This window comes from Microcaecilia unicolor, chromosome 8 (assembly GCF_901765095.1).
Source record: "Microcaecilia unicolor chromosome 8, aMicUni1.1, whole genome shotgun sequence".
In the NCBI taxonomy this organism is placed as follows: domain Eukaryota; kingdom Metazoa; phylum Chordata; class Amphibia; order Gymnophiona; family Siphonopidae; genus Microcaecilia; species Microcaecilia unicolor.
The window spans coordinates 235469789-235482341 of record NC_044038.1 but is presented as its reverse complement, the minus strand read 5'-3'; the positions used below and the strand labels follow the sequence as shown (position 1 = coordinate 235482341).

General features: G+C 43.7%; 1 protein-coding gene across 2 annotated transcripts in view; it reads right to left on the bottom strand.

The window, feature by feature from the left end:
* The window catches only part of MYBL2 (MYB proto-oncogene like 2), a 60794-nt gene extending 51485 nt beyond the window's left edge, over positions 1–9309 (bottom strand). The window contains exons 1-2 of one of the 2 annotated variants that reach the window (XM_030211776.1): positions 8874–9309; positions 7219–7339 (exon numbers count right to left, since the gene is read on the bottom strand). In XM_030211776.1, coding sequence (XP_030067636.1) covers positions 7219–7339; positions 8874–8893 — 141 coding nt within the window. In that variant the 5' untranslated portion in view covers positions 8894–9309. The remainder of the gene's footprint in view (positions 1–7218; positions 7340–8873) is intronic. The other variant, XM_030211777.1, reaches the window with a different exon arrangement.
* Positions 9310–12553: the final 3244 nt, after the last annotated feature.

Below are 12553 nucleotides of genomic sequence, written 5' to 3'. Positions count from 1 at the left end.
AGTCACTTGGAAGAAGAGTATGATTTTGGTATAGCAAAAATTATCCTGTACCTGGAACCTGCCCTCCACATGGTATAGTATTCCATTTAACATTCCACCTTTAATATCCATTAGATCAAAATGGTTTACAATAAATATACAAAAGTTTATCGACCCCCTCCCAAACAAAATAGAATAACACAGCAACCTCCTCATTCCTCAAGTACCTGTACAAACAGTTAAAAACAGTTAAGTATTCAAATGTTTTCTAACAAAGATTGTTCATTTTCTTTCATAACATGTGAGCAAATTCCATAATGTTGGCACAACACTAGAGGCTTGTTTCCCAGTCGATGATAGCGTTAACTTAAAAGATGGTAATTACATCATTTGTTTAAATAATCTATTACATATTCTCTCAAATCCTAAAATCTCAATATTCTAGCAAGGACAGAAGGAAACCACTACACTAGTCAAATAATGTGGGAGGCCCCTATAACAGCATTGTCAAACTTCAAATTGCATATGTACCTCAAATGGACTCCAACTGTTGGAACAGACACATAAGTTCTTCAGCCTATTAACTTAAAATAAGCCGCTTAGTTTAAGGCAGAAGAACACACACATAACAGTATTCTAGTCCCATCCTTGGCCACCTTTAAATCTAGACTGAAAGCCCACCTCTTTAACATTGCTTTTGACTCGTAACCACTTGTAACCACTCGCCTCCACCTACCCTCCTCTCTTCCTTCCCGTTCACATTAATTGATTTGATTACTTTATTTTTTGTCTATTAGATTGTAAGCTCTTTGAGCAGGGACTGTCTTTCTTCTATGTTTGTGCAGCGCTGCGTATGCCTTGTAGCGCTATAGAAATGCTAAATAGTAGTAGTAGTAGTAATTTACACAGGTTAAGTGGCCTCTTACAGACCACTACTAACAAAAGTATATGCCTTTGTTTTGATTGTACGTACTTCACTGTAGAGGCCGACCAAAATTGTTGCGATACGCTTTGTACCTCGTGGGATTCAACAGAATATAAATTTTAGATTTGGTTAGATTAGATCAGCAATTAACCAAACAACTCTCCCTTTTGGAACACAAGTCTCAACTCACTCCTGTCCCAGCCATCTATATCAACGCTAGGTCTGTGAAAAACAAGCCTCTCTTGCTCAGGAATCTGCTAGAATCTTCAGATCGGGGCTTTCTGTTTATATCGGAAACATTGCTCACAGAAGTTGATAGTCTAATGCTGCCCCACATCTACCCACCCAGTTATGGTATTCTTTATTCTCCAAGACAGGGTAAAAAAAGGAGGCGGACTAGCTCTTATCTTTACGAGTTTTTTTTTTCCACGTGTCTTTAGTTAGTTCTGGGGTTTTCCCTGAACTGGAATAAATGTTATGCAAATTCTGTGATGATTCAAAAAGAGGCAAATCAAATCACCCTAGTACTCCTCATTTACCGTCCTCCAGGAACTTGGTCCAAGGCAGAACCACTACTTGTAGAGATTATTTCCTCTGCCATGTCACAAGGATTATCTTCCTGGGAAACATAAACCTACACTTGGAAAATGATGCAGACACCAATTTCCAGAACTTCAAATCATTCCCGAAGGACTGCAAACTAAACTATATTCTCCAAGGGTGCAACTCATGAAAAAGGACATATGTCAGACTTCATGACGTCCTATCCTAATAGTTTATTTCTTTCAAATGGAAGTACCATGGTCTGACCATTTACAACTTCATTTCACCATGGATATCTGTATGTCAAGCTTAACCAGACACAAATAATCCAGAGGTAAAAATCAATGAGGCCACTTTCTGGTCTGAGCTAACAGATTCACTCACTACCGCATTTTCTACACATGGTTCAATCAAATCCTGCTGGGATACCAAGGTGAAAGCCATTCTAGATAAAATTGCTCCATTTACCACTAAAAAGGTCAAGACATCCAGAAACTTGCCATGGTTTACAGAGGAACTATCCATCTTAAAAAAGGAATGCAGACGCCTTGAAAAGCAATGGGGAAAGAAGATACTACTGATAAATCCAAATGGAAGTCGGCCTTCTAACGCTAGAAAAAGAAGGCAGGCGACTCATAACACCAATACTATAGCAGCCTAATAGGTCAATATGATCTTAACAAAAAAAAAAAAAAAAAAACTTCCCTAGTTAAAACACTAGCTTCCACTAATAAGCATGACCATTCACAGAAAACATGTCCCACCGCCCAAGACCTCGCTGATCATTTCGCCAATAAGATCCTCCAAATTAGGTCCGATCTAAAGCTACTCCAACAGCCTTAATCGCCAGAGATCCTACAATCCAAGGACTCAAAACTGACCAAAACTGGGAATCTTTTCAACCACTAACAGCTAAGGTTGTAAGACCAATACTGTTGAAATGCTCCCGAGCCAACTGCTCCCTAGATCAATGCCCAAAACACTTACTCAAATCCAAGCAGTAAACTGGTTACTCTATGCTCTCAATAAGCTATTAAAAACTGGCTCTCTTCATACTGACATGGGAAAAATTGTTCTCACTCCACTACTGAAGGGGTCTGGGCTAGATGCAACATTGCCTGCAAACTACCATCCAGTGGCAAGCATACCCCTTTTTACTAAAGCATTAGAAATCTACATTAGTAAACAACTCTCTTTATCTGGAAAACTTTTCTATTTTACACTGGTCACAATTTGGTTTCAGATCATCACGTCAAACATTTAAATGGCAAGAGGCATACTCACTCGCAAATGCGCAGTAGAGACCCTCTCTGTCCCGCCCCCGCGTCAATACGTGATGACGAGGGCATGACAGAGAGGGAACTTGCGCACCTACGAGTGAGGGAACCGCCGTCGCCACCGCTCCCCCCCACAGGGTTGCCGCTACCGCTCCCCCTACCCACCCGGAGTCGCCGCCACCCACCCTCCACCCGGCCCAGGTACCTGGCTTCACTATTCAAACCGCCGGAACGCAGCACACAGCTCATTCTACTACTACTACTACTACTACTATTTAGCATTTCTATAGCGCTACAAGGCGTACGCAGCGCTGCACAAACATAGAAGAAAGACAGTCCCTGCTCAAAGAGCTTACAATCTAATAGACAAAAAATAAATAAAGTAAGCAAATCAAATCAATTAATGTGAACGGGAAGGAAGAGAGGAGGGTAGATGGAGGCGAGTGGTTACGAGTCAAAAGCAATGTTGAAGAGGTGGGCTTTCAGTCTAGATTTAAAGGTGGCCAAGGATGGGGCAAGACGTAGGGGCTCAGGAAGTTTATTCCAGGCGTAGGGTGCAGCGAGACAGAAGGCGCGAAGTCTGGAGTTGGCAGTAGTGGAGAAGGGAACAGATAAGAAGGATTTATCCATGGAGCGGAGTGCACGGGAAGGGGTGTAGGGAAGGACGAGTGTGGAGAGATACTGGGGAGCAGCAGAGTGAGTACATTTATAGGTTAGTAGAAGAAGTTTGAACAGGATGCGAAAACGGATAGGGAGCCAGTGAAGGGTCTTGAGGAGAGGGGTAGTATGAGTAAAGCGACCCTGGCGGAAGATGAGACGGGCAGCAGAGTTTTGAACCGACTGGAGAGGGGAGAGGTGACTAAGTGGGAGGCCAGCAAGAAAACCACGTACAGGGTACTTAAAGGATAAAAATCCCCTGAAAGAAAACCAAGATCCTGAATCCCTAAAATCAAAGCTACCTCACCAGACTATTGAAGACTGCACAGGCTGTCCTTCTACCTCTGCTGAGACTGAGAAAATACTGGCTACTGTATGTACTGCACAGGTTATATAGGCAGTGTTCAAAGCTCAGTGTTTTCTCAGTCTCCCTCTGCTGGTAGGAGTACATAACCCACGCGTCTTGACCGGTCTGGAGGGTCGCTGAGGAAGAAGCAGATTGCAGTAGTCTAAACGAGAGGTGACAAGGGTGTGGATGAGGGTTTTGGTAGAGTGCTCGGAAAGAAAGGGGCCTTCCTTACCTGCCTGCGTCCCGCCCTCGCCGACGTTACGTCACACGAGGGTGGAACACACGCAGAGAAGAAGGAAGGCCGACGGTAGCTCAGATGAGCTGTGTGCTGCATTCCGGCGGTTTGAATAGTGAAGCCAGGTACCCGGCCCGGGTGGAGGGGTGGCGGAGGAGACTCCGGGGGGGGGGGGGGGGGGGGGGCGCGGCGACCTATCCGGGGGGGGGGGGCCTTTCAAACCCCCCCCCCCTTCCTTTACTAGCCCGTTTTTACGGGCTCAACGGCTAGTAGTACAGAAACATTACTGCTAGTTCTAACAACACGTGTCAAACACCTATACGATATATCGGCGGCGTTTGATGTGGTTGACCACACATTGCTACTCGAACACCTGGATCAGATAGGAATAACAAGGACTGTGTTCAAATGGTTCAGTGAATTCATTTCAAACCGAAGCTATTCTGGCAAGCAAAAACAACCAACTTTCCAACTACTGGTCTAGTAACTGAGGGGTCTCGCAGGGATCTCCCCTCTCACCGATCCTGTTCAACCTCTTATGTCATCCCTTCCATTAATACACCTGGGACCTAATGAACTACTATTACCCTATGCAGATGACATCCTTCTTCTCTTACCAGTGACAGCATCAAACATAGATCCAACTCAGTCTGTAGCGAATGGTATGACTGCTGTTAGCACCTGAGCCCTGATCAATAAACAAACTGAATGTGCAAAAAAACAGGGTCATGTGGTTCTGAAATCAGGTCCCATCATCAATATCTTTGTCCAATGGTCAAAGCTTTACAGTCGAATCTGAAACCGGAGTATTAGGGGGTCTTGCTTGATTCTTCACTCACCTTCTCTTCCCATAGTAATCAGCCTTGGAAGAAAATACTATTCAAAATGAGACAGCTACGTCTAGTCAGACCATTCTTCGACCAAAAATGTCTTCGCACCACTAGTCCAAATGTTAGTCCTACCTCACTTATTTCTTGGTATTAAGTGTCAATAACAGAAAAAAAAACTGCAAATCATTCAGAATACAGCTACAAGACTAATATTCAGATTGAATAGATATACTAGTGTTTCAACTCATCTAAACAAACTCTACTGTCTTCCCATAGCAGACAGACTCAGGTTCAACGCTGATTGTTTAGTTTTTCAAACCTTACAGGGCTTCACCTTTGAACTGCTGATTAAGGCCGTTTCGCTATGTCTGGTCCAGTCTAACAGACAAACAACAACTAATGCTAGAATCACCACGTCAAAAGACAATTCGAAATCAGAAGATTTTCAGCTCTCTATTCCCTGTTCTTGGAGTCAAAATATGGAACTCTCTACCTATTCCCATCAGAACAGAAAACAGCTACCTCATCTTCAAAGAGAGGCTAAAAACCTCTCTCTTCCCAAAGACTGCTTCATGATAATCCATCATAACTTCTACTTCCTAGTTATCATCCATCATCTTTTCCTTTAATGTTTTCAGTCTCATGCATTACACCAATGATCTGTTTCTCATACCTCACACTAAAACTATCTGCTTTTGTCTCATGTAGAATGTAAACCACATTGAACCCTGGAAACGGGACACACCTAGCCACTCAGGTTTTCAGAATATACATAATTAATATGCACGAGGTAAATCTGTATACAGTGTAGATAAGATGTCCTATTTAGATAATTAAATAAAGTAGTGGAATGGAATGCTTTTTTTTTATGAATGTTTTCTGAAAGTGTATTTGCTTTCCCTTTAAGCAACAAAACATTTTCCCTTTAAATTGTTCTGTTGATTGATTGGATTAAGGATCGGTGCCTAAGTTAAAAGCGGGTGCCATCTTGGATCAGTGAAGAGAACAGCTTAGTAAGTTGGAGTTGGGTGTTAACTGGTATTTTCTGATTTACAGAAAAATTTTAAAGCACACAGATTGAGCATCTCATCTCCACTGTGTGCAGATTTATCTCAATCTGCATGCTTAAAATTTTTCTGCTTAGAGATGTGCACAGTACTCGTTACCCTGTGCACAAAACCTTGTGGGCATGCATCCTGTAGGCTTGCCCTGATTAAGGCACAAGTTCTGAGGGGGTCTTTTATTCCTATGGGCCCTGCTGCAGATAACTCAAGCTAATCTTTAGTAGAATACCCCATAAGTGCTTTGTATGTGAATATAATTATCTTACTGCATAGGTGGGCAACTCTTTCTCACCTCATACACATTAGAAGCTACGAGGGGAATTTTCGATATGATAGCCATTAAACATCCCGAATCTGAATAGAAAACGTCCATTTTTTTAATCCGCAAAAAAAATCTTTTTTTATTATTATTATTCAAAAATATCATTTGTAACAAGTATTTGCGCTCTGTGCGTTTATCTTTTCAGGCCATTATTGGGGGGAAAAAATACAAGTGAAAAACGTAGAAAATTCAAGCCACTGGGATGTAGGAGGGGCCAGCATTTTTAAAAGACTAGTCTCCCAGAAATTCCAGGAGAGCAACGGGGTACCCTTGGAAGCCTCGCTGTGGACGTCATATAAATGCTCCCAGGTATACATCTCACCGTTGCTCCTTTATCTTGTCTGCTGAGCCCTCCAAAATCCATTATTCCAACTGTACACCAACAATAGCCCTTATGGATGAAGCAGTACCTATATGTGGGTACAGTGGGTTTCTGGTGAGTTTTCGAGGGCGCAGAGTTTCCAACTCTAGGGGCCAGACTATTACATCTGAGGTCGTCAGAGGTTAGTAAGTACTATTTTTATTCAAATTTTTTTGGGGTGGGAGGGGGGGTCACCCCTGATTTCCTCCAGTGGTCATTTAAGGCACCTTTTTGTGCCTTATTCTTTCTAAAAACAGGTCTAGACCAAACCATTTAGATTTTCGCCCTGGACGTTTTCTTTTTGTTCCATTAGTGCTATAAAACATCAAAGTATTAGGAACACCCTAAGCCCCCCCCTTGTGATTTGGACACACTACAGATGAACTGCATACACAGACATCTACAAAACTGGAAGTTTTGAGAAGAAAAATGTCCAAATGCTACTACTTTTTGGACCTTTGTGTCTTTCAAAAATGTGTCTTTATCATGCAACTTTTTTGCATCAGCCCCTGAGGATAGTTTTTAAATAGGTAAATTAACCTAGGTACATCCTTATTTACTCACATAAGTGGCTTTGACAACTGCCCTCATAACTTTACAAATTTTGGTGCTTTACTTCTTATCGCCCCTTGGTTACCAGTACAAGTCTAGCAAGCAGAATTCCTGAATGGCATACCTCTGCTGGGGTCCACTTCACTTTTACTCTGTTTTCTCGCTGATCCGTAACATCCGAGTCTGTGTCCTGGTAATGAAGCTCTTCAGGATCTTCACTAGAAGAGCAATGATAGCCATATACACTTCCATGTGAGAAAATAGGGATGAAGCAGACAATGCAGTATAAGACAAGAAGGAAGGGGAAAAAGCCTTAGAAAGTGAATAATCAAAAGGTAGTAAATATGTTGCATGCAAAGCAAGGAACAGAAATGGCTATTAGCACATAAGGAGGAAAGCAGTCAAATACTCCAAATACCAGTTTCAAGTTATTCAACTTTCATGACGTTTCTGATTAAACTTTAATAAATAGAATCTCTCTAGCACGCTGTGATAAAGATTAAGCCAAGTATTGAATAAACATTTAAAATGTTACCTTTACACTAATCGTTAAAAAAAGGCTCAAATTTGTACACTATGAAGTGCATCGTAAGGTGTAAAAATATTAAAAAGTTGTGTTGCTTTTTTTAAGAACGTACTCCTCAAACCTATCCTGTTGACTCCATAGCTAGGTTGAGTTTTAGGATATTCATTCTATACCTGCTTCTCAAAGTGGGTGTACTTCTCTTATAGTAAATGAATACCCTGAACAAAGTTTCTTTTTAAGGGGGTCATGAAGGCAGGCTTGGAAAGCTCTGTTTTAGAGACACAGGACAAGCAATGAAACTTCTACAATTATGCTAAACCCTGAAATGCTATATATATATATATATATATATATATATATATATATATTTATTTGCACATTTATACCCCACGTTTTCCCCCACAGTTTGCGGGCTCAAAGTGGCTTACAATGCACTGAATGGCTATTGCCAAATCAGAGGTGATATGGTTACAATCAAATTTATTTATCAAACATATAAATGGCAAGTGACCGACTCACCTGCAAATGTGCAGTAGAGACTTCCCTCTCTGTCCCGCCCTCGCATCAAGATGTGATGATGTCAGAGGGCGGAACAGAGAGGGAAACGGAGTCGGACTGTCGGACGCTGCCGCCTGGAAACGAACATCGCGCGCACCAACCCCATCCCCGCCGCAGCTCCCGCCCCCCTGCACTGACCTGACAGCGCCTCTCACCTCCGTGTGGAAGCGCTGCAGGCAGCAGCGGAGCGATCTGCTGCTGCCTGCAGCGCTTTCACACGGAGGTGAGAGGCGCTGTCAGGACAGTGCAGGGGGCCCGGCACGGAGGGGGGAGGGAGCGGCGGCGAGGAGGGTTGCTGGAAATTTTGCCCATTTTAAACGGGCTTAACGGCTAGTATATATATATATAAAGAGAGGAGGAGAAATTCCAGTTTTCTAAAATTACATAAAGTCAGTGCAGCCTGTATTATAAGTTTTTGAACAGCATATATATTGGAACAATGGAAAGTTAAACTATAAACAGTATACATACTGAAAAGCTTAACTAGTATACACAGATCAAGAATCGACATACGTCAATAAACCGTATACATATGCAAAACCAGAAGTTTATTTTTTTTTTAACCAGCAGATACCATGTTGGTGGTGAGAAAAGGAAGGCGGGTTATTTCCCTCAATCATTTCTATTAGCTCTAAGTGTCAAACCAAGAACAGCGTAAAGTCGTTAAAGCAGCATTAGGGCTAAGCGCAACTCACCATCGGGAGCGCCGAGCCATCCTCCTCCCTCGGTTTCCCTGCTAAGAAAGGCACTTGCCGCGCTGGAGCGAACGAAGAGGTTTCCTGCTTGCAAAGCAGAGGGCCCCGGCGAGAACTGGAGGGAACGCCAGGATTTATTTTGCACTTATATATGTATATATTTTTTTTTATATTACTTTTTTCAAATCAGACGTTTTGTCTCCTTTTTCTTTTGCGCGGTTGCAACTTAACAAGACTTCTTTTTTTTTTTTTTTTCCTATCTCGCGCCAACTTCTCCCGGCTTCCCCCTGGAGCTCTCACGCATGCGCGCTGGCAGCGCACGCACGGCTCCAATCGAGGAGGTGGAAAACGAGAATAGGTGACGGAGGGAGGGGTTGGTATATGCGCGTAAGAAGCAGCACGAGCCGGGCGTGGGCGGGGAGGGACTAAAAAAAAAAAAAAATAGGCACGACTTAGGAGCCGGCCGGGTGCGCGCGTGGCGCGCGCAACACACCAAGCGGATCAAAAGCAACGGCCGGGACGGATACGGAGGAATTAAGAAGGCGCACAGCCGAGGACGCACACCAGCTCTGTGTTTTCTCCTCTCGACGCTCGGTCAAAGCGCACGTTAACCCCCCACTCTCCTCTCAAACCCCTCCCCCCGGTGCCCTACCGGGGATCCCAGGGGCGGGCGCCGGACCGCTCAAAGCGCATCGACGGCGTCGGGCGCGTTATAATAGCTAAAAAACGCGATCTTGTGCGCGCGGCCGGCGGTGGTGCTTACAAAGACCCCCCGATATGTGCGGCTGCGGGCGGCTTTTGATGACGTATAAATTACGTCGAACACTTTGGCTGTTTTCTCAGATCCCCCCTTCAGGCCAACGTTCTTCTAAGACTTCTGGGAAATGTAGTATATTTGCCTCAAAAAAAAAAAAGTGTTCGTAGTTTTTTGTTGTTATTGCTGTCAGCGTCTCTTCGTGGTTATCACACGTTCAGTGATAAAAAGTGACGGAAATACAGGGGTGACGCTTTATAGGCAAACATGAGCAGATGCATGGCAGGACATGGGTACATATACAGATGAGGGAGAGGGATAAGTATATTGGAAGATGAAGGGCAGGGAGTGGAAAGGCAGAGATAACGGCTGTCCTGAGGGGAAGATGCAGCAAGCCTCACGGTAGAGCCACAGTTTTACTACAGAAGTACCACTGGGAAAGGGGAAAGGATTGGGACTTCATATACCGCCTGTCTGTAGTTTTTGCAGCTACATTTGAAAAGGTTTACATAGTATATACAGGTACTTATTTGTAGCTGGGGCAATGGAGGGTTAAGTGGCTTGCCCAGAATCGAAGGCTGTAGATGGACTTCCTCGGTGCAGTGTATATCAAATTGTAATAAACTATCAAATTTTTAATAATAAACCTTGAAGCATGCAAAATACTGCCCTGTTAAAATTGCAGCAGTAATTGCAGTTCATCGCTGTCACGTTTCTCAGTACGTAAGTGGTGATTGGCTCATGCACTGAGAGGACAGGTGACCCCCCCACCAAAAAATACTGGCATCACCCTCCCTCCTTTCCTGAACCGAACCTAGAATCCCATGTAGAACCCCCCCCCCCCCCCCCCTTGACACAACCCACATTTAAAACATTTTCCTGGTAGCCTAGTGGCTGCAACCCCTTTCCTCAAGTAACAAAAATGTAATCCCTGGTGTCTAGTGGTCCCCTACTCCTCCTCTCCCCCCCCCTCACTGCAACAGCCACCTGCCGTACCTTAACCAGAGAAGCAGGAGAGATTCTCACTCACTCCTACCATTGGTACTGTCATCTTGAAAAAATGGCAGTGCACCAGGTGGGGCCTGTCTGCCATATGTACCTTATATGGACCTAGCAAAGCTGGAGGAATGGACCGATATTTGGCAGCTAACATTTATCATGCACTTGGGTCACAAGAATCCGAGGGAACGGTGCAATATAGTTGGTGAATTGCTTCTGTGTACGAAGGAAGAGAGGGACTTGGGGGTGATTGTGTCTGATGACCTTAAAGCTTCCAAACAGGTAGAAAAAGCGACGTTCAAAGCCAGAACGATGCTTGGGTGCATAAAGAGAGGGGTGACCAGCAGGAAAAAAGAGGTGATAGTGCCCTTGTATAAGTCTCTGGTGAGGCCCCATTTACAGTACTGTGTGCAGTGCTGGAGACTGCACCTACAGAAAGATATAAACAGAATGGAGTCAGTCCAGAAACATATAGTGACAGGCTTATGAGCCTCATCATGTATACGCTGGGAGAGAGGAGATACAATAGAGATGTATAAATATCTTGGGGCATTAATGTACGGGAAGTGAGCCTTTTTCAACTGAAGAAAAACTCTGGAAAATTGGGGCATACGATGAAAAGAGGGAATAGGCTTAGGAGAAATCTAAGAAAGTATTATTTCATGGAAAGGGTGGTAGAAGTGTGGAATGGCCTCCCAGTGGAGGTCATGGAGTCGAGGACTGTGTCTGAATTTAAGAAAGTGTAGGATAAGCAGGTGGGATCCCTTAGGAAAATGAAGAGTTAGGGGTTACAGAGATGGGCAGACTGGATGGGCCATTTGGCCTTTATCATCTGTCATGTTTCTTATGTTTCTATACTCGGACAACAGCGCACAAAACAAAGGCCCCATTACCGCTGAAAAAAATAACTCCAGCTTAGAGCAGGCGTGTGAAGAGAAGTTTCCTCACGATTCTTCCTTTAAAATCTGCCATTTTTTTTCTTTCATTTCAAAGCAGAAGGAAGCCCGAGCAAGCCCCTAAGTGCTAGTAGTGAGAAACAAATATGCACAAGTCCGAGCAAACCCGAAAGTGAAAGCACACATTGGCGCCTGTTTCCTGCGTTTAAATATAAGCCAAGTTAAAAAAAAATGTTTTGAAAAGCTTATATTTAAAGGACAGAGGCACCAATGTGTGCTTCACATTTGGGTTTGCCTGGCGCATGCGCACAGGAGCTGGACTTACTGCAAAACTGTTCTGCGTGTGCGCTAAGCACGTGCCCCCCCTCGTTTTTGCTTTAACAATGCGCATCTAATTTGCTTAACATTTCTTTTGAACCTTGGTAAGCTAATTTTCTATGCTGTTCCTGTGGTATAGTTTCCGCACTGGTGGCACACAGTGGGGACACAGAAGAGTAATACTGGATAGGGCAAGAATACAGAGAAGAGGAATATTTAACATGGTGGGAAGATAGGAGCATTGGCACAGGAAATGGTTCACAAAATTATCTACGGTGAAGCTCCGGGATGCATGACAGACTTGATTGACCTACCTACAAGAAACACATCCGAATCATCAAGAATGTACCTAAACCTGCACTACCCAAGCTGCAAAGGACTCAAATACAAATCAACCTACGCATCCAACTTTTCCTACATAAGCACCCAATTGTGGAACGCATTACCAAAAGCCATGAAAACCTTAACCTTGTACGACCACCTACACTTCTGGCGAACACTAAAAACTTGTCTTTTTAAAAAGGCATACCCTACCAACCCAACAAATGCCTGATCTCTGCAACACAATAACACTAGAATTCAAAATGCACAAAACACAACTCTCCCACTGTTCAACGACCTTATGTGGCTGTCCCACATGAACGTCATCTCATCTCAACATCACTCTGTATTTGTAAACACCGGAGACTGCAAACGCACCTCCGGTACGATGT